Source organism: Pimephales promelas, chromosome 17 (genome assembly GCF_988280905.1).
Source record: "Pimephales promelas chromosome 17, fPimPro1.hap1.1, whole genome shotgun sequence".
Taxonomy (NCBI): Eukaryota; Metazoa; Chordata; class Actinopteri; order Cypriniformes; family Leuciscidae; genus Pimephales; species Pimephales promelas.
Genome location: NC_142785.1, coordinates 24,177,678 through 24,198,536, shown reverse-complemented (window position 1 = coordinate 24,198,536; position 20,859 = coordinate 24,177,678). Strand labels below are relative to the sequence as shown.

Below are 20,859 nucleotides of genomic sequence, written 5' to 3'. Positions count from 1 at the left end.
ATGTTTGTCGAAAGTGCCGAGCATAAACTCTAGGTTGTTATTGTTGTGGGAGAGTCATGGCGTCTTACAGTAAGCTGACAGATATTTTCTCCATTCAGAGCCAGCTAGATTGTGCCTTAGAGGACGCGACAACTCAACAAGAGAAGGAAAATCTCGTACATCAGTATTTGCACAATATAGACGAGAAGGAAGATTTAATTATACCGGATTTTGAAGATGGTAAGCGTGTAAATGAACTCAGTGGTGATGACATGAGTGGTGATGACACTTACAGTACCGGTATTTGTATCTTATGGGAGTGGATTTAAAACAGCCCAGTCATAGATCGATCGATTTGTGGTGTTAGATAAATGACTGTCATCATGGAACATGACAAGCAATTACAAATTGCTGTTGTCTGCTGTTTGTTCTGTGTAAAATTGTATTGAATCAACAGTGAGTGGTAAAGCTGTAGCAGCAAGTGATCTAATGCATATCTGATAAGAGATCCGAGATATATAATAGTGATCACCCATAGGTTTGTAACTAGGGCCCTTAGTAATTTTCCAAAGAGGTCTTACAATGACTTAATTGTTTAAAAAATATAATTATTTTGACAGTTTCTGTTTATAATCTATTATATTGTTAGGAGGACCGCTGGATCTAAAACTCACATTTTAAAAAAAAAATCTCTAACCATTCCATTGTTATTCTGCAGGACTGGAATGGTTGAACACAGATAGGCCGCTGTCACTGAGGAAGGAACTGTCAGGCAAAGTGGTGGTGCTTGACTTCTTCACCTACTGCTGCATAAACTGCATGCACATACTTCCTGATTTACACCATTTGGAGCAGAGTTACTCCATAGAAGGTATACACACAGAGCTGTTAGGCATAGGGGCTTAACTCTGGCATGAATGTGATCGAGGGTGTTTGTGATGGAGTCTGTTTGTTGACAAATGAAAGACAAAAAGAGTGTAAAATTAAATATGACATCTATCCTGACTCCAATGGTCATTATGCTGTATCATTAGGTAAACAAAAAGCATGTTACAAGATAGCCAGTCAATAGCCAATCAATATAAATGTTTCTTGGCTGTTTTACTTTGGACCTTACACATATCCTATAGTAGATTGTGCCTAGGGTTCACTGGGATAGAAGTCAGAGCCTTTTAAGTTTGATAACTATTTTATTCTGGTCCAGCAACACATTGTCATTATCTCTTAACTGTATCAGATATGAGACTTAAAATATCCAGAGAGCAGGTCGAGGGCAGGGAGTTTCACATAGATACACCATCATACTGGCCTGTGGCTTATTATAGCAGCTCTGCGTCCAGTGCTATCAGCTCCAGCTGTCAGTAGCCCATCGGTAGCCGCTTCTGTGGGATCATCCGGGGCAACTGGCCGGGCAGCCGTCAGCCCACTCACTGGCATATCTCACACATACCTCATCTTGGCACTTCTTTTGGTACATTCTGTTACCGCTGTTCTGTTACAGAAGCAGAACATGCCCCTTCACCCCTCCTCCTAGTTTCTCATTAATTATTAGTGTTAATCACTGATTATATCATAGAGCAGTGGCCTTTTATTATTACACAGTGCCTTTGTTTTTACTACTGCTATTCTGGTTCTGGGAGGTTATCAATAAATCAGTTCAGATTTGTTCTCGCCCTGCCATTATTTTAAAAGGCACTATCGCAAAAATGCATTTTATTTTCAGCAACATATTTTATATGCGTCAGGAGAACATATTTATAATTTTCATTTAACATAAAATTTCTGAAAAAGATTGGATGCGAGTTGTTAGGAGAGCAGTGGCTTTCTCCTTGCAACTCTGCCCTGGACTCATGAACATTTAACATCGGCCAACGTGAGATAGGCCTTTTGTTGCTTAGAAGTTACCCTGGATCCTTTGTGACGTCTCAGACTATTACATATCTTGAGTGTTCTTTGTTGGTTGGCCACTTCTAGGGAGGGTAGCAATTGTCTTGTATTTCCTCCATTTGTACACAATCTGTCTGAATGTGGATTTGTGAGATCCAAACTGTTTAGAGTTGGTTTTCCCATGATACACGTCCACAAACATATGTTGTGAAGGTCAGTCTTTAATACATCCCTGTAAACAGGGCACACAATGACAGTTGTTTGATTGGGATCTCTTTGTCTACTTTTAGGACGTCATATTTATGTAGAAATATAGAACATTGAAAAAGGTTCATACATTTTTAGTGTGTTTGTGTGTGTATTAACGTAATGAATATTCTTCTAATGTTCTCAAGACCTACAAATGCATCCATTATCAACAATTTTAAGTCATAATGACAACACAGGAATGGTTTGATGGAGCAAACAACAGTCAGAACTGAACTCACTCACACCGAAATCGAGCAATACTTGTTTCTGAGACCTGCATATTTTCCATAGTTTACACTTGTTTCTCACTCTCATACTTATCATACATAAGTAGAAGTGCTGTTCATACAATCCATTTACTTCCATTGTAAAAAAAATGATCACATTTCAACTAAGCTTGGTATATAAATGCATGTATAGGCAGAGGGGAAGAAGGCTAAAAGCATACTGAAATGGGACACTCGTCCCCCGTGCGTGTGTTTCCCGCCTCGATGCTGAGCCTTTGAATTTTAATCTTCTAATGGAAGGCGGAAACCCGAATTTAAAAACCACCATCCGTCTGCTTCAATCTTGAATGGTGGCATTGCATAGCCCAGGGACACAGAATGGAGGAATGTCACTTCCAGTGACAAGGCGGAGAAGTTCCGCTGACATTTTTGTTAAATTAGACAGTCAAGCGGATCACAGACTATAGTGCAGTGCAGGAGACTGGAACAAACAGAGAAACGGAACGCAGTGGTTATAATGGGATGCCTGGGGGCTGCATGAGCTCTCAATCAAGACCCCCGTGTTTTCCTTGATTGGTTTTTAACATTCTGCATGCAGTAGCCCATGTTAGGATGTGTACCTCTGGGATTCTGATACTCTCATTTCTTTAAAGGGGCCTACATTTTCTTCACTTTTTTTGTAGCATTTAATCTTCTAAAGTCCACTTATTATAACTAGTCAAGGTTTCTTGCACCAAAGGTTTTGACCTTTAAAGGTTTGACCTTTTAAAGGTCTGGCTCACCCATAAATAAATATTGTCATCAGTTACTCACCCTCATGTTCAATATGAAATGTGTGTATTTATATATATCAAATAATTATACACAGTGCACCCACATATATTATGTAAACACAAACTTTTATTTTGGATGCGATTAATCAGGATTAATCGTTTGACAGCCCTAGTTATAATTACTTGTCACTAGAACGTACCCCGTTCTGTATACAATGTTAAACTGCAAGTTTTTGCTACTTTATCAAGGCTTCTATAAGTAAATTACCTATGTTATGGCTGGCTAACCTCTTTGCATATCACTTTGCATAACAAGGACCCTCCCAAATTATGTTGCCAATATTATGCTTTTTTTTAATGATATTATTTCTGCTTAGTTTCCTTCGGGAGAGTGGATGTGAGGGAGTTTTACAATGTGATTGTTACAGTATGTCTAGTACATTGAGGTAAAATCTGATAGACTTTTGTTTTTCTTTTACTGAACGTTTTTAAAAGGGCGGAAATGTGACTCATAAAGAGTGAAGTTTAGTACTGTTGAAAATATGCAAGCGCTGACACTCAGACAAAAGATGCTTCTTTTTGATTTTCTGTGTTCAAGGGCTCGAATAAAACGTGTCAGAAGCACACGCCAACGCAACATGCTTCCACGCATTGTTTGATGAGATAAGAATGAACAGCTTTGTGTAACCTGAATAGATTTACTTTGAATGATCAAAAAAAAAAGTGTCCAATTAGGCAAAAAATAAATTTAAATGGATAAATTAAAGACATTTTCCTTTTGATGTAGGTCCAGACGGATTTATTAAACAGATTAGACGTTTATTCTTTCTATATTCCATCCTCTATAAAAAAAGACCATTTAGAATAACTTTGAACCCTAAATGTACCTCAGGGCGTTGTAATAAAAAGTATTCAAAGGTCACCTGTTTTATTTATATGAAAAATGCATAATGAAGTGCATGCATATTTTTTATAATAAATACAATATTCCATAAAAAGATTTAGATTTTCTAATTTGTGAGCTCCTTCTATTCAGCATCAAGCCCTCTATAAATGCTCTATATTGCATTTCTCTTTTTTTCCATCTCCGCAGAAGGTCTGGTCGTCGTAGGTGTGCACTCGGCTAAATTCCCCAATGAGAAAATCCTACAGAACATACGCAGTGCGGTGTTGAGATATGACATCACTCACCCCGTAGTGAACGACAGCGATGCTCGTCTATGGCAGGAGCTGGAGGTGTCCTGCTGGCCCACACTGGTGCTACTGGGACCCAGGGGAAACCTGCTTTTCTCACTGGTGGGTGAAGGTCATCGAGAACGGCTCTTCCTTTTCACTGCTGCTGCCCTTAAGCACTACAGAGAACAAGGGCTGCTCAAGGACCACGGTGTGGGAATCAGTCTTTATAGAGACTCCCTACCTCCCTCCATCCTCTCTTTCCCTGGGAAAATAGCCATGGACCCCAGTAGCAAGCGGTTGGCTATTGCCGACACGGGACACCACAGGGTTTTGGTGGTCTCCAGTACTGGGCAGGTGCTGCACTCTGTAGGGGGTAAGACCTGGTAATGCACACTTTTTGAGTTACCAAATTCAGCAAAAAAAATGACGGTAAAGACTTTTACATTGTTTTGATTTCTGAAGGATCATGTGACACTAAAGATTCACCTTTGCCATCACAGGAATAAATGACATTTTAAATTATATTACTTCTTTCAAAAACATGAAAGTGCATATGATATATGAATACATTACTTAAATTAATACACACATAGTGTCTTTTGATTAATAAAAATAGTAATTTGATTTAGTAATTAGTGATTTTACATTTTACGTGATTTTATAAATAAATTCCCATGCATAATCTTGTTAATGATTTATATTAAAGCAAAATTCTGAATGTCTTTGCTGTAAAAAGGACATTCTCTGTTGCAGTTTGGTGTAAAATAATGTGCAAATGGCATCCCGTGTTAATTTAATGTCAAACGCAATTCTATTGCCGTAAATATTGGATGGTTTCATAATATATGGGGCAGTTGGCAATGGCAGCCCTATTTTTGAGTATAGAAAGGCTATTTTTCTCCATGGTGAATCTTTTTAGGCTATTTTAGTCTGTAGTACTTTTAGACTGGTTTTTCTTTGCCTTTTTTTAGGTCCTTCAAGTGGAAGACGAGATGGAAATTTGTCTGAGGCACAGTTCAGCTCCCCACAAGGGGTGTTCATAAAGGGGGACACGGTCTACGTGGCTGACTCTGAGAACCACCTTATTAGAAAGGTAAATCAGCAGAATCAGGTCAAGCTAGTTCTGCTGGCATCTCCAACCCAAATTCACTCTGATTGGTGCTTGGGAAAAAGGCGTCATGATAGTGCTTGTGTCTGTTCTCAATAGAATTTGTCTTTTTTTGTCGTCTTCTTCTCCAGATCAACCTTTCAGAAGGAAAAGTCTCGACCTTAGCCGGCATTGGCGTGCAAGGCACAGATAAAAAAGGCGGAGCACTGGGACCACAACAGCCAATCAGCTCTCCCTGGGATGTTACCCTTGGCAACACAGGTACTTCTCCTGTTTAGAATAAGGGTCACTTTGTGTTTGTTTTTTTTCTACCTTGCTCATAAAATGTAATCTGCGTTTTTGTTATTCTGCCGGGAGCATTTTATACGTCCCTTTTTCTCCCTCTCACATATTCTTCACATCTTCTCTCTATCTGTCTGGTCCATCTTGGAATCTTTAATCAGGTTGTTCTCAGAAGTCTTCGCTTTGTAGATACCACACTCGCCTTTGATTTTCACAAGTGTGTATGGCGAGGGGTGCAAAAAGATCTTTGTTCTGCTAAAATTGCCTCTTTTTGTTTGGCTGCAGCCCTGAAGTAAATTGTGTGGTGTGTCGGTTGCTAACCAGAGACACAGAGCTTAATGTTGTGGTGTTGCCTGAGTTAAACCCACAACACCAAATAAAAAGAAAAGATATGATCAGAAAGCACTCATGTGGCTGTGGTTTCGATAAATGGTGCCTCTAACAAACAGATTGCCTCTTTTTGTTTTGCAGTAATATTTTTATGCAGAGCAAGATGTCCCACAGGTCTAGAAAATTTAATTTCACATGCTTCTGAAACATTATTTTACATTGAAGCCATTATTAAATCACGCTGCATTATTCAGTCATATCGTTCCATTAAGCTGCTAAAGAAATGGATTTGATTAGCATTAGCTGACCAAGAGACGTTTAAAGTGGTCTTTGTGTTGTGTGCCTGATTTAGTCAGTGTGTGTTTGGAGCACATTCATCGAGTCCCCGCTGTGTATTAGGTCCGTTCCCTGAACACTTGGCTGTTTTCTTGCAGGTTCTTCTACTGAAAAAACAAGATATTGTTGTATGTGCCTATCACTTTTCCTTTCCTTTTTCTTTCTTATGTCATTTAATGCAGCAATACATTTAAATGTTTTTTTTTTTAATCTAAAGTGGTCATAAAATAAATGTTCCTCTTTTGAATAAAAGCTTTCTCCCGTTCAAAAGACTATTTAATAACTAAGCTGCAAGTGCTCTTCGTTCCAGATCGTTGACGTCAGAAAGTTGATCAAATCAATATATGGTCGCCTACATTTACACATCAGCATCACACTATGGTCAGAAACTGGCACTGGCAGGGACAAGAGACAAGAGTTAGGATATATAACATTTTTCATAAACAAACCAGAAGATGATATTACTCTGGTTGGCATAAAACTAACAAAGATTACATGACTCTCAGTGTAAAAAAAAAAAAAAAAAAGATCCTTGCAGTGGCAAATCTTGTGTAACCAATATGTCCCCTCAGGTCAGATGTGTTCGAAGACTTACAGATGTTTTGGTGGAAGAGTAGGGTAATATTAACAACCTCCTCTTTGTTCGATCAAATAGTTGTTATCCTATTTCTGTTCATCAAATGTCTGTTTATGTTTATATTTGCCACTTCATATTATTTCCTTAACCATCTTGCTAAATAAGTCTGGTTTGCATTTGACCGTTTCACTAAGTTTCCTCCTTGTAATTTTGAAATCCTGCAGCACGTCTTTTTCATTCATCAGATTTAATCCACTTTTTCTATCCATCTCTGATCCCTTTGAAAATCCAGCATGAGAAGGAGAGTTCTGGTCCCTTCCTCTCCATATCAATCCTTTTCAATTTCTCTGTCCCTCACTGTTTCTTTCCCTCTGCCTCACTCTTTCATGAATGCGTGTAGTTAGGCTCCAGCCCAGCAAAGAAATTGTCCCTGATAAGCGCAGTACCATTAGAGGTCTATTGTTAGTCACAAGTACAGAGCCCTTCATTTCTGATTCCTCTAAGAGAAAATGCATTGCAATGCTCTCAAGTATTAGTGCCCCTCCTCCAAATTCTTAAACTGATTTCAAATTTCAATTTATTGGTACAGGTCACTCTGTGCTTTTCTATTTCCAGTGCTCTAAATCATTTCGGTACTTTGTCTTTTTCCACGAATAAGACGAAAATAGGGGCATTTTTTTTTTTCTTTTTCCACAAAGGTTCAGTAAAATGAGGCACGCATGTTGGACAAAATGTCACCTTATGTATTTTTATTTTTACTTTAATTAATGATTAGTAATCGTATAGCTTATTTATTTACTTTTAACATAACTAAATACAATTAACAACAAATATTTATTATAAATTATTTATAATATTGCAATAAAAAATAAAGAAATGTTCCGTAATCAATTTTAGACTTCTTTATCAACAGTTATTAAGTTCAATTAAAATATTGCATAATATGATGTAATACTTTTTCACAGTCTAAATAGTTTTCTATTTCGCCACATATTATGGAATTGTTCCATTTATTGCTTTAAAAGGTGTAACGGGACACATTTGTGAGGTAGTTGGTGGAGTCTATCCCCTATATCAGACACTATTATTACTTTATATAGATATATGCACTCATTTACAATTCAAAATCACCATGCATGCATTGATGAGAGCTTATGAATTGGTCTTTATTGAGCCCAAAAGGATCAAATGTGAATGCAAAGTTTGTGAGTGTTGAGATTGAGATCTTGTTTACCCGTGTTTCAATTCATACACATTAAACTAAGAATTTGTTCTGTTATGTTTAGCAGGATAATCAACATCAATATACTGTAGAAAACGTAAGATATTTACTCTTTGATACCGTGTGTTTGTCTTCATGCAGGTGGTGATATATTGTGGATAGCCATGGCAGGAACGCATCAGATCTGGGCTCTCTTCCTGGAGGACGGGAAGCTTCCCAAAGGGAGGTGAGCTCTTCTCCCTGTGTACTCCTCATGTCAGTTCTGTACAGACAAGGAAACATTCATGTAAAGAGGCCACGGGACAGCCCAAGTGATGTCATTTTCTGGGCAGCCACACAGTTCCCTGTTGGCGGAAATCGTTCAGATCGTCCTGATGCAAAGCGAACCCTTAACTTTGTGTGCTGTTCGCTAGTGTAACATTTAGTTTTAGAGTCGTTGTGAGAACTGATAACAGTTTTATCTCAGATAAAGAACATGTGTGGGGGAAACTACTTTATTAAATATAGTGATTTTGTTTGAAGACTTTTTGGCAACATTTGTTTTTGCTCTTACATGCTATCAACTCCCTAATTTGTCTATTTTATCACAATTTCGGCTTTTCTTTTGGAGTTGGACAGAATTAAGAGCTAAGTAACTGTTCCATGTAATCAGTCTAATCAGACTTCTCCATCTTTATCTAATGCCTTTCCAGCGACAGCAAAAAAGGGACATGTGTGTGCTTTGCGGGCAGTGGGAATGAGGAGAACAGAAATAACTCGTACCCTCATAAAGCGGGACTGGCCCAGCCGTCAGGCCTTGCTCTTGCCCCAACAGAGCCCTGGGAGTGTCTCTTCATCGCAGACAGTGAGAGCAGCACCATTCGTAGCCTTTCGTTGAAGGACGGAGCAGTCAAACATGTGGTGGGGGGAGAGAGAGACCCTATGGTAAGCCCTACCTGCCATGTTTCCAGGTCAACTGTCTAACATGTTAAAGTGTTCCTCATCCATGTTTTATCCACCAAATTTAAAAGTTTTTCCCTTGAAAAAAACGTATTCATTCCTTAAAATAGCTTGTCTAGTATATGCGGTTCTATGATTATGCAAATTAGCCCCGCCTCCATTCACTCAAACCAGCTCAGAGATCCAATCGTTGATGATCACACGTTGACGTGATTGGTTAAAAGGTAGTTTGTGATGTCACAAACACCAGCGATTTCATTCAAACTGCTTTTTTGAGACTGCAGTTTTAAGGTGAAAATACCACATAGACATATAAACAACAATAAAAGCTTGATTTTCACCACAGGGGACTTTAATATATTCAAGTGATTTTAATAATATTAATACTAAATTATAGCTAGTAGAAATCGATGTTATTGTAGTATTGTTTATAAAGTATTATAGAGTTAATTAATAATTTTAATTTTAATAAAACTTTTATTTTTATATTTTCGGTTGTTTTAATTTTAGTTTAGGTTTCAATAATTTCGTTTTATACTTTTGTCAATTTGATTAGCTTTTGCTTTAATTTTTTTTATATTTCAGTTTTAACTTTAGTAACTTTAGTGCTTTAACTTCAACTTATTTAAGATAGATATCATCTACCATATATCATTTTCATTAATATTTATATTACATTTAACCCAACAACCATCAATACTATGGTTGTTGGTTTGATACTACAAGTAGAACCTGTACACATTTTTGGTTGTTATGTTAAACAGTTTGTTTACATGTAGATTAAAGCTTATAAACCTTCTTTTTTTATAAAGTTTTAAATCTATTAAGTTTAAAACTTTTATCTATTTACAAGTTATAACTTCTTCATACATTATTTTTCTTTTGTGGAACAATGCAAAAGCTGCCGGGTTGATGCAATGACTTTTAAAACAATCAGATACAAAGAAAGAAGTTTAAAGATGTTGAACTCTTTGGTCAAGCAGACCTTTATTTCTTCTGATCGGTATCAGATCATTTCTTAATCCTTCTGAGCAATCTGTCTAAAGCACATGCTTTAAAAGGGAAGGAGGGTGTTTTTATCCAGTTCACTTTAGAAAAATCACACCACATGGAGAGAGTTGAATTTTTATGGGGTCATTATTATCAGTTGATTGCAAGTCTCATTTGCATACATAAACCAGTTTTTTGAACAAGTTTGTTTGGCACTGCAAGATCCCGACGCTTGCTGTAATGCAGGAACATGTTTTATAAATAAAGTCGTGGAGCAGTTTTTATCACTTAAAGCTGCAGTCCGCAGTTTTTCCTCTTTGTCGCCATCTCTGTTTGAAATCTGCAATTGCAGTTATTTGCGGAATTCTTAACATTACGCTAGTGCACAGCGTGGATGAACACAATGTTTCAGGAGAGTGACAGTCACTGTGCCGGTGTGGATACTGGTGTTCCGAATCACATATTTGGAAGTATGACGAACATAATAATTTGATCAACTTTTCGGAAGTATGACCAACATAATAATTTTCACTGGAAAATGTTATCTGAACAAGTAAGAAACATCCACTTTTGTTCTGATTCTGACATTGCAGTAAATCCCACTGCTTAAATCTAAAAATCGCTCATCATATCACGCAAAACTTTGCAAATTATACTTTGTTCTCAAATTGTTAATGTAACAACGTCAGTATTGCGTGTCTACATTTAATGTCCTTCCGATATGTATGCTTGTTTTCGCATGGGTCTGGTTGCAGTCTCTTTTTTTCTGAAGCCACTCATTTTACAGCGGGTGAATCTGTTGTCACTGGTGATTGTCGTTTGAAACTTTCTGGATCCGACATCGAATTGATAAGTTTAATTATATCAAGTGATGTGAGAAAAGACTATAAATCTCCACCTCCAACATCCTCTCACGCACTATAGCCTGCTAGCCGAGACTCTTCTTTATGTGTACAGATGTGACGTAATGACGCAAAGACATGCTCAAATCTCCCGCGGAAATCTGTAAAAATCTGGAAAAATGTATTTTGTATAATTTTTAACCCCCAAAAAAGCTACGAACTGCAGCTTTAATGAACCTAAGCGATTTGAATGAGAAACTATTTCTTGGAGCAGTTGACATTTTTCAGATCTGTTAGATTTCCTTTGAGTTTGTCAGAGAATGAGAACGGATTGGGTTTCGCCATATTTGGTCACTGGATTAATGAGCTTTTTCTTTCCCCTTGTGATGTTCAGTGACTTATTTTGTGTATTAGACCACCACAGCGCTGTGATTGAGTAAATATACAGAAATGATAATTTATAGGTTTTTGTAATGTTGTTCTCATGGGTAAGCAGCCAAGAAATGACGCATGGCCCTTTAAAATCGTGTTTTCTTTATGTTGAGCAGAACCTGTTTGCATTTGGGGACGTTGATGGAAAGGGCATAGATGCGAAACTGCAACATCCATTAGGAGTGTCCTGGAATGAGGACAGCAGCCTCCTCTATGTCGCAGATTCTTACAATCACAAGGTCAGTCTTTCTGCACCGGACACACAAACCCATATACAGTATGTGTGTGTGTATATTTAATGTATAGGTAACTGGAAATTCTGTCATTATTTGCTCACCCTCATGTCGTTCCAAACCCTTAAGACTTTCGTTCATCTTGGGAACACAAATGAAGATCTTTTTAATGAAATTTGAGAGATTTCTATCTCATTATTGACAGCCTAAGTAACTACCTGTCAGCTAGTTGCTACTAAAGCTACTAAAAAGGTAGTAAAGACATGATTAAAATAATCCATGTGACTCCAGTGGTTTAACCTTAGTGTTATGAACGTGTGTTACTCTGTTGCAGCATAATATTTTGTAAATAAAGTCATTTTTCCATTAAACCACTGGAGTCACATGGATTACTTTTAGGATGTCTTTACTACCTTTCTGGGCCTTGAAAGTGGTAGTTGCGTAGACTGTCAATAGAGTGACCGAAAGGTCTCAGATTTCATTAAAAAGACATTTGTGTTCTGAAGATATACAAAAGTCTTACTGGTTTGGAACATCAATGACAATTTCAATTTTTGAGTAAACTAAACCTATAACTATTCAGGATTTATTTGCATAAATTAATTAAACTATAGTGCAGTGGACCCAATATATATTCAAGCAGCATTTTAAAAAAGGAACATTATTTCATTAAATAAAACATCAAAATAAATCTCATTGGTTTTAATGAAATACAGCTTGAACTTTTTAAACAAAAAAAAGGAAATTATTTTGTGTGCATCATCCCTGATTTCTGAGTGGAATCTTGCCACTTGCAGAACATGTTGTACAATGCATGTCATAAAATGTTGCAAGTTTTTAAATGGGCAAACACCTAGTTAAACTACCAATGGTCAAAGAGCTTCTCTGCTGCAGATCAAAGTGGTGGATCCAAAGACTAAGCAGTGCAGATTGCTGGCAGGCACAGGGAAGGCTGGGAATGGGATTGGCCCAGGCTTTCTGGAGTCCAGCTTCAACGAACCCGGAGGCCTATGTGTGGGTGAGGGAGGAAAGTTGCTGTATGTGGCAGACACCAACAACCATCACATCAAAGTCCTTGACCTGGAGACCAAAACGGTCTCTTTGGTGAGTTCCCATATGTGGGTTGTCATTTGACAATTGTTCTTCTTAGCAATTGTCTCATTGTTTTCTCTAATTCTTTGCACCAGTTTCCCATTGTAGGGAAACCAGAGGTTGATGCTATCCTCACAACTGCTACAAGCAACACCCCTGTTGTCAAAAGGATTCCCAAGCTTCCCAAATCAGCCCCAGTTCTTACCATGCCATCAATCACAGTCTCTTCAGGGCAGTCAGTCACTCTTTTGCTGAAATTGGCGCTACCGACTGGGACTAAGCTGACCGAAGAAGCACCTAGTTTCTGGAGCCTTTCTGCAGAAGGTACAAAATACGTCTGCATGATATTGGAAAAAATAGATATATTTAATTTTTCTGCAATATGAAAAAGTACAGAAATACAGGTTGCCAGCAAATAAACAGGTACACTCCCCCTTACACGACCCCATTTTTAACAAACAATTAAAAAAAAAAAGTGAATTGGCGGCCTAAAAAAACAAACTGCAAGTTTCAAAGTGCAAGTATTTCAATACGGTGATGTCATGCGCATGCATATTGTGTGTTTAGTCTATAAGTGTGTATTGTTTCTTTACAAAGTGACATTGCCAACTACTAAGTTACTCTGACAGCATAATACAGGGTTTTAAACCATTTTGCAGATCCATATGAATGGGGATCATTTTGACAGCGTTGTCGTCTGTACAAAGGAAACTTTTCCGTTTTTAGTACATCGCTGACATGTAAACGTACCCTCAGAGAAAAAGCACTAAATGTTCATTTGCATGTGTGTAGCTCACAGTCAATGAACCAAGCCCTTCTGAGACTGAGACTTTATCATGTATTTACTTAATTAAATCGCACCCCATATCACAATATATGTATATTTTTCGGTACATTGTGTAGCTCTAGTACAAAATCAAATTTATCGAAAAAAAGAGCATCTTTAATAGCTATCGATTTCAATCCCTAGCCATGAATATTTTGTAAAACGCATTTATTTACATGTGGTTTTCGCACCTTGTATATTATTCCTCTAGGAGGGCATTTCCGTGGAGTGAGCTGTAGGGTTTTGTTTGCTGGATTGCTGTGTTCACACATTTTCAACAGGCTTCAGGGACCAGCTGGCCATACCGGGAGACAATCCAAGGATAAATAAACAATTCCTCTATGCATCCCAACACACGGTCAACCCTTCATTCTATCTCACCCATCGTATCGCTCTCTTCCTCTTTTTTTAGCATCATCATTTCTGCCTCACTCTCAGTCCGTCTGCTGCAACATTTGTCTTTTCTCTCAGTTCTTCTTCACAAAAACATCAATCCCTTCTGAACGCACATCTTCTACGATTGATAATCATCTCAGTCACCAGAGACGACTATTGCTCATCACTCTGGTTGTTTGTCTCCGCTCTGCACCAGAACGTTTTGCCATCCAATAAACAAGCAGCTAATTAGTTTACGAAAGTGGTCGTTGTTGAAGTGACAAAAAGTCCCGGGGGGCGACGCCGCATAATTAGAACAAAAAAACCCATCAGGACCCCAAAAAAAGCCTGACTGTCTGTGGGCGTGCAATTCTCAGAAGCTGTAATAGTTCTGTCTGACTTTGATTGTCTGTAATTATGCACCACATTATCGTGAGTGCTTGTTTGTGGTTGGCTTCACGTGTGTATTAGTTAGCAGTGTTAATAGTTTTGTGTGTTATATGTAAATACATATGCGAATTGAATTCTTGTTTTCTAGGAAAAATATTAGCATTATGTAAATAGTTATATCAGCAGGGTCAGAAATTAATGGAGACTGGGGAAAGTGCCATCAAGGGTAACAAAAATTGACTGATTAAATTGATCAAAAGAAACAGACATTTATAACGACACAAACGACAACAAAGAATCCTGAAAACAATGTATCACGGTTTCCACAAAAAAACATTGATAATAATGATAAATGCTTCTTGAGCACCAAATTAGCATATGAGACTGATTTCTGAATGATCATGTGACACTGAAGACATGAGTAATGAGTAACTTAAATTTTAATATAATGTATTTAAAAATGGTTATAATTCACAATATTGCTGTTTTACTGAATTTCTGATCAAATAACTGCGGAACAGACTTCTTTTAAAACATCAAACAAAGTTACCAATCCCAAACTTTTAAATGGCAGTGCATATTTTTTATATTTTTAAGAAAAATGGACATACAATATACAATGTATGTGATTATTATCTGCACCTGCAGGTGGCCGATATTGCAGCTCAGTTCCGTGGGTCTTTGTTCACGTCCTCTCCTGTTTTAGCTCTCACTGGGGATCATTTGATTGGACGCTGTCCTAATTCTATCTGGCACTTGTCCGGGTAGCCTGCCCTTGATTCAAGGCCAGTGACACACACCTGGTATACTGTATGCTGCAATGCAGAACCATTAACTAAAGGAATTTCCTTTGGAAAGGAATGCATTCTGAAAGTCCCTATCAATTGCCTGAGAAATATTAAATTGCCTTGGCAGGTGTATATGTGTTATTTGACACCCAAACAAATGGTATTTCAGGAGCCAATTCCTTTCAAACAAACATCAGCCAGAAATGTCAAACGTTAAATGTTGTTTTCCTCTGCAGGTAATGAGTGGTTACTGGAAGGGCAAGCTGTGACGGGGAGCATCGGTGATCTCTCTGAACCCATCTCGATCGTCTCATCCATCCCAGCGACCCCCGCATCCCCAGACCCAACGCTGAGGCTTGACGCCTGGGTATACTACTGCCTGTCTAATGGCGGGGCTTGTATGATGAAGGTAGTGTCCTTCAGACAACCTCTTCTGATCGGTTCCACATCCCAGGAAGGTTCTGTTACTGTGACGCTCAACCATGCCTTTTAAAACAGGCATTTACACAGTTCTTTAAAGGGATAATTCAACCAAAAATGAAAACCCTCATGCCGTTCCAAACCTGCATGACTTTATTTCCTCCTCCTGTGGAATACTTTTTTTTTTCTTTTTTTTTCTCTACACATTAAAAGTCAATGGGGTCCATTGTTTTGTTTTTTGTTTTTTCCAAAAGAACGACATGAGGGTGAGTGAATGATTTTTAGGTGAATATCCCATTAACATTCTAATCACTTCCTGTGGCTAACACATACTGTAGTAATCAGACCTCACACAGGCTTGTCATCACGCTAATGATGGATCGCAAGTGTTAATTGCCGAGTCAGGATCTGACTGTTAAATCTTGACAAAATATTATTCAAAGTGCCTCTCTCTCATCAGCAATATAGCTTATGGTACTGCTAGGGACGTTTCACATGATTAAGCTTGTGTAATGCCTTTGTTTAATAGCCTGATATCTTTATCGGCCATCTTTATTCATCTTCAACTCAGTCACATGCTCTCACACAGTAATATTCAACATGACGCAGTGTAGTGTAAAAATGTAGCCTGTCAGCTGCTCTGACATCCCTTCATGGTTGGTCTGGCTGAAGATATTATTATTATTACTACCTTTTTTCCCACACTTTTTTTTTCTTTTTATTAGCCATATCATACTGTAAGGAAGTCTTAAACGAGCAGTCAGACTTAACGCTATTTTTATTGGTATTATTTATTGTTTACCAGCAATGAGCAATACACTTATAAGAATATATATGAAGAATTATGTACGCTGACATTAATTTCAATGTTCAGTCTTTTGCTAAATGGAATCATGAGGCATTTACATCTAGCCTACATATTAATGTTTATTGAAATAATAGTCTCAGTGCTGTTAAGCATTAACAATGAAACTGCAATGTATTCATAAAGCTGGCTACATCATAGACATGTGCTTGCAGATCATGCACTTGGAGCGTGCGAGCGTGAATCAGACCAGGTGATTCTTCTTGACTTTTTCACAAATGGCCTCTAAAATTGTCTTGTTTCTGTTTGTGCTTGCTTTTCCTGTGGTAGTTCCTGCCCATGAATTATTTAATATAAATAAAATGCATCTTTCTCCCTTCTGAGGGCAGCTCTTTTATACCACCTCCAAATTCTGCACTTTAATGGATTAATTGGATGCAGTGGTCTAATAAAGTTTATTTTCCCAGCATTTTGTGTTCAGTGTTTTAATATACTCTTCACTATACACGCAAGGACCAATGCATTCATTGTGAATGACAATAGACCATCTGTTCCTGCAGAGATGTTTCATGGTACATTTTCACAAATTTCACATTTTTACAATAGTTTATGCTACTGTTCATCGTTAATTCATTTGTCAAATATACATTAATTTAACAATTCATAGAAAACAAATTATTCTCAAAAATGTTTTAATGTAAAAGTAGTTTAGGGTTGATAAGGTTTTTGAGAGTCTATTTTATATATAAATTATATGTATATTTTTTTCTTGTGATGACAAAGCTGAATTTTCAGCATCATTACTCCAGTGTTTAGTCGCATGATCCTTCAGAAACCTCTCCGATATGATTTGATGGTCAAAAAACTTTTCTTATTATAAATGGTGATTTTTTTTTTGCAAACCATGTTTAAAAGTATATATATATATATATATAGCTTCTTTTTTATGACCTATTGTTTCGCTAGATAGACCCTCTTCCTCTTCAAAGTCCTTTGAAACTGCATCGATTTGGACTTCAAAACATTGGTTGCCATTATTCGAAGAAAAATCCAGAAATGTTTTCCTCAAAAAACGTTTTTTCTCTTCCACTGAGGAAAGAAAGACATGGATATCTTGGATGGCATTAGGGTGAGTAAATTATTAGGAAATTCTCATTTTGAGGTTGACTAATCCTTTAAAGCGTTAATATTTCAGTAATGGTCCACACCCGCATGCATACACCTGATAACCATGTGCTCCATTCACTGGAGTGTTTGGCAGTCTGAAACCAGTATTGCCACCACGCTCCATTTCCTTGGTTTAATGTTCTCAGCAATTACAAATAAAGCTGAGCTGTGAAAATATATGCTTTGTGCTGTTGAATGTGATCCTCGTAATCTCTCAGCAAACACTGAACCCTATCAAAATGTTCATTTCCACTCACAGGAATCCCCCAGAGAATTCTGCAGCGCCCATTACGACGCAACAGGCCAATATTTAACCAGAAATCACATTACGAATCAGAGCCCGAGTCCATATAGGATTAACAGAAGCGTAAATAAGAAATAGAACATTAGAATTGAACAGGCAGTCAATCAGGCAGCTGCTTTTTGACACATCTGCCTTTATCACAACAGCTCCCAGCTGCAGTGAAAGATCATTTGCATACTTAGTGCAGCAGATTAGAAAAAAAATCGCTCACTTTTGATATAGAAGCATGAAATTTGGCATAGATACTCTCTATGGGCCACTATTTTGGAAAAAGGCGTAACTTGACATTACACACATCAATGTAAGAATTTATGTTTTGTTTTTTAAAGACATTCTTCACAAAGTTGATGGGAGGGGGAAAGCCAACAGTACTGAAACAATCTGGAGAATGCCATGGGTGATTGAGAGAGGCAACAAAAATCTGGTGATTGTTGGTTGACAAGTTTGTAAAACGCCCATATAAGTATTTCAGGTCCAGTTTTGATTCCACTATTGACCCTGGTTGACTTGCTTCAGTTATTTTTACGTTTGAAAGCACACACCAAATGTGGTTAGCTCATGTAAAAACTTACACATTTTCTCTGGCCATTAAGTTGGCAACACAATCCGGAAGTGCTGGTGATAAACAGGAGGGATGCTGGGAAATGGAGATTTTGACTAGATGACTGGACCGTTGAATGGTAAGGTACATACCGGTAGTCCAGTTCATAGTAAAAGTGAATAGTGTGTAGTTGCCTGAAGTATAAAATCATTGGTTACCCACAAGCCAATCAGAACTCAATCACCTCTCTCTCCAACTTAAACAACACCTCCATTCAAAATGTTTCTTCTTGTTCGGATTTCAGTTTGCAAATGCCGGGAATATTCTCCACAACAGAGCGAATTGTATCCCGTATCCAGCCCGTTCTCAAATGTACGTTTACATTTGCCGCAGTGTCTCTTCAAACACCATCTCTCACTCCATTCATACTCAGTCATTCCCATTGGCCAACATTATTGTGACTGCTTCAGCAGGTTGTGCTCTAAATGCAGAACTTATAATTTTAGATGTGGAATGCCACAAGGTCTGATCAGGTCAACACAACTAATCACTATTGAGAAGTGTCAGTGATTATAAGGTTTAGTTTAGCGCTGTTGTTGTAAACCCCTTTTCTTTATTCTTGTTTTAAAGACTGAATATTTTAGAATAATAGGCCAGCCACTTGTAATTTCTCAAATGCATTTAGTCATTTGTTTGTCTAATTTTTATATCATTTTTGTTTTTGCTCATGAGCTGCTTTAAGAAGAAATTTGGAGATCTCTGCATGTTCTTGAATTCATGGCCAACACCATTTCTATCTCATTATCCCAGTTTTGGCAGCATTTGTGATTTCATAATTTTGGCTTTATGAGTTATACATTTGTCTTCTATCAATCCCTAGACAATCACCAAAAGAAGATGGAGCATGCAGTATCATTGTTTTAATAATAATTTTTTGGCATTTTGTGTCTTTCTTTTTCTTTGCCAGAGAACAAATCTATCATGCTTTTAGCCCTATATTTTTTGGAATATATATAACCCTCACTATACCAAATCCAGCCCCAGTTTAACTATTTGGTAACCTAAGGACTCACTTCTCTCTGTCAATGGACTTTCTTTTTCTTATAGAACTGGACTTGTAAAGCAGAGAGGGTTAGTTTAGCAGAGAATATAAAGAATTTATATTAGACCAGTGAAAAATCAAGACAAATAAAGTTAATATAGTAATTAACCAAATTTGAAGCAGTCTCTCTAGAGTGATCATTGGAGTTGCCACACCTGTGGTGCCCATAAGGGAAGAATGTCAGTCAGTTCTTCTGTTTTTAGATCATCCGTCTGTTGAAGCTTCTTGGCTGTCGTCGCTCAGCATGTGTCGTCAGCCGATGATGTCACTCAAAGGCCTTGTGTTGGAGACTGAAATATAGGCTCTGTTGTTTCTCTGCCTCTTCTCAGTTTGGGTGTTTGAAAGATCCTACACTTTTGCACCACAAGATTGTCTCTTTTTTCCTCAGGAAAAGTCTCAAGTGACATTTTTTTTTCCAGCATTAATTTCGCTGAGGTTTCAGAAAGTGATCAAGTTCGGAATGGGAGCTGAAAGCCCATCACCCACTTCTTGTTCTTCTTTCTGCAGTCTTGTCTTCTCTCTGTCGTATCTTTGCCCTTTGCCCTCTTGCTTCCATTCGACATTGTCATTGAAGCCGTCTGAAATTTGAACTCTCAGAGATGAGCATGAATCAAATCAAACTTTTATAAATAGTTCCTATTGTGCCTGAGCTATTAGCCTCTTTATATAAATTCCACTTTTTAACCATCTTTTCACTAGTTCTTTAATATATAAAACCTCACGGGTTGACAACAGCAGTTCTTCCATTCTATTTTTAGTAAAGCAAGTTCTTCATTGCAGGAAAAAGCAAAAAAAAAAAAAACTGAACCTGAAATATCTCTGAGACATCTTTCAAAATGTCTTATACTGTACATGCTCTCACATTAGGGTTAGTTGAACTAACTTTTCATGAAAATTCCACCAGATGTTGAGTTAACTGCCATCTAAATGCATCTGCAATGAAGTGGCGGGGAAATAGCCAAAAGTTAATGGAGCTATGTCTGTCTGGGGGAAAACGCTATACACTTCTAAAGCTCTAACCATTGAATAACGCACTTCGTAGTGAACACATTGGACTTTCAGCTGCAGTCATGTTTATGTTTGCATACATGAAGCTCATAGAATGAAGAACATGTTATCTGAGGTTAACAGCCCGAGATCAGAGCGTGCTGTTTGTCAGATAATGACCCTTTGAACTTTCCATCCATTTGGAAGAGGGGAAGATCTGTGATATTTGCCAGGAGTGTAAATGTATAGAAAGCATGAAACATATGAAGTGTGAATCATATGCACTGAGATGTGAAGTAAAATCATACAGTCTCCCTCAAGGGTTTATTAATGGATGAAACCAGCAGGCTGTAAAAGACGCAAAATCCATAATGCAAGATTTAAAGGGTTAATTCTGTCGTCGTTTACTCGCCCTCATGTCATTTCAAACCTGTAAGACTTTCATTCATCTTTGAAAAATAAACAAAGATATTTTTAATG

The 20,859-nt window shown here is 37.6% G+C and overlaps 1 protein-coding gene across 1 annotated transcript; it reads left to right on the top strand.

Annotated features, from left to right (window-relative positions):
- Nucleotides 1–27: 27 nt before the first annotated feature.
- nhlrc2 (NHL repeat containing 2) lies at nucleotides 28–16,747 on the top strand. Its single transcript, XM_039665010.2, has 11 exons — nucleotides 28–219; nucleotides 698–850; nucleotides 4,209–4,664; nucleotides 5,263–5,384; nucleotides 5,531–5,660; nucleotides 8,288–8,372; nucleotides 8,839–9,070; nucleotides 11,466–11,588; nucleotides 12,477–12,686; nucleotides 12,770–12,998; nucleotides 15,290–16,747. The coding sequence occupies exons 1-11, from the start codon at nucleotides 57–59 to the stop codon at nucleotides 15,544–15,546; spliced, it is 2,160 nt and encodes a 719-aa protein (XP_039520944.2). The 5' UTR covers nucleotides 28–56; the 3' UTR covers nucleotides 15,547–16,747.
- Nucleotides 16,748–20,859: the final 4,112 nt, after the last annotated feature.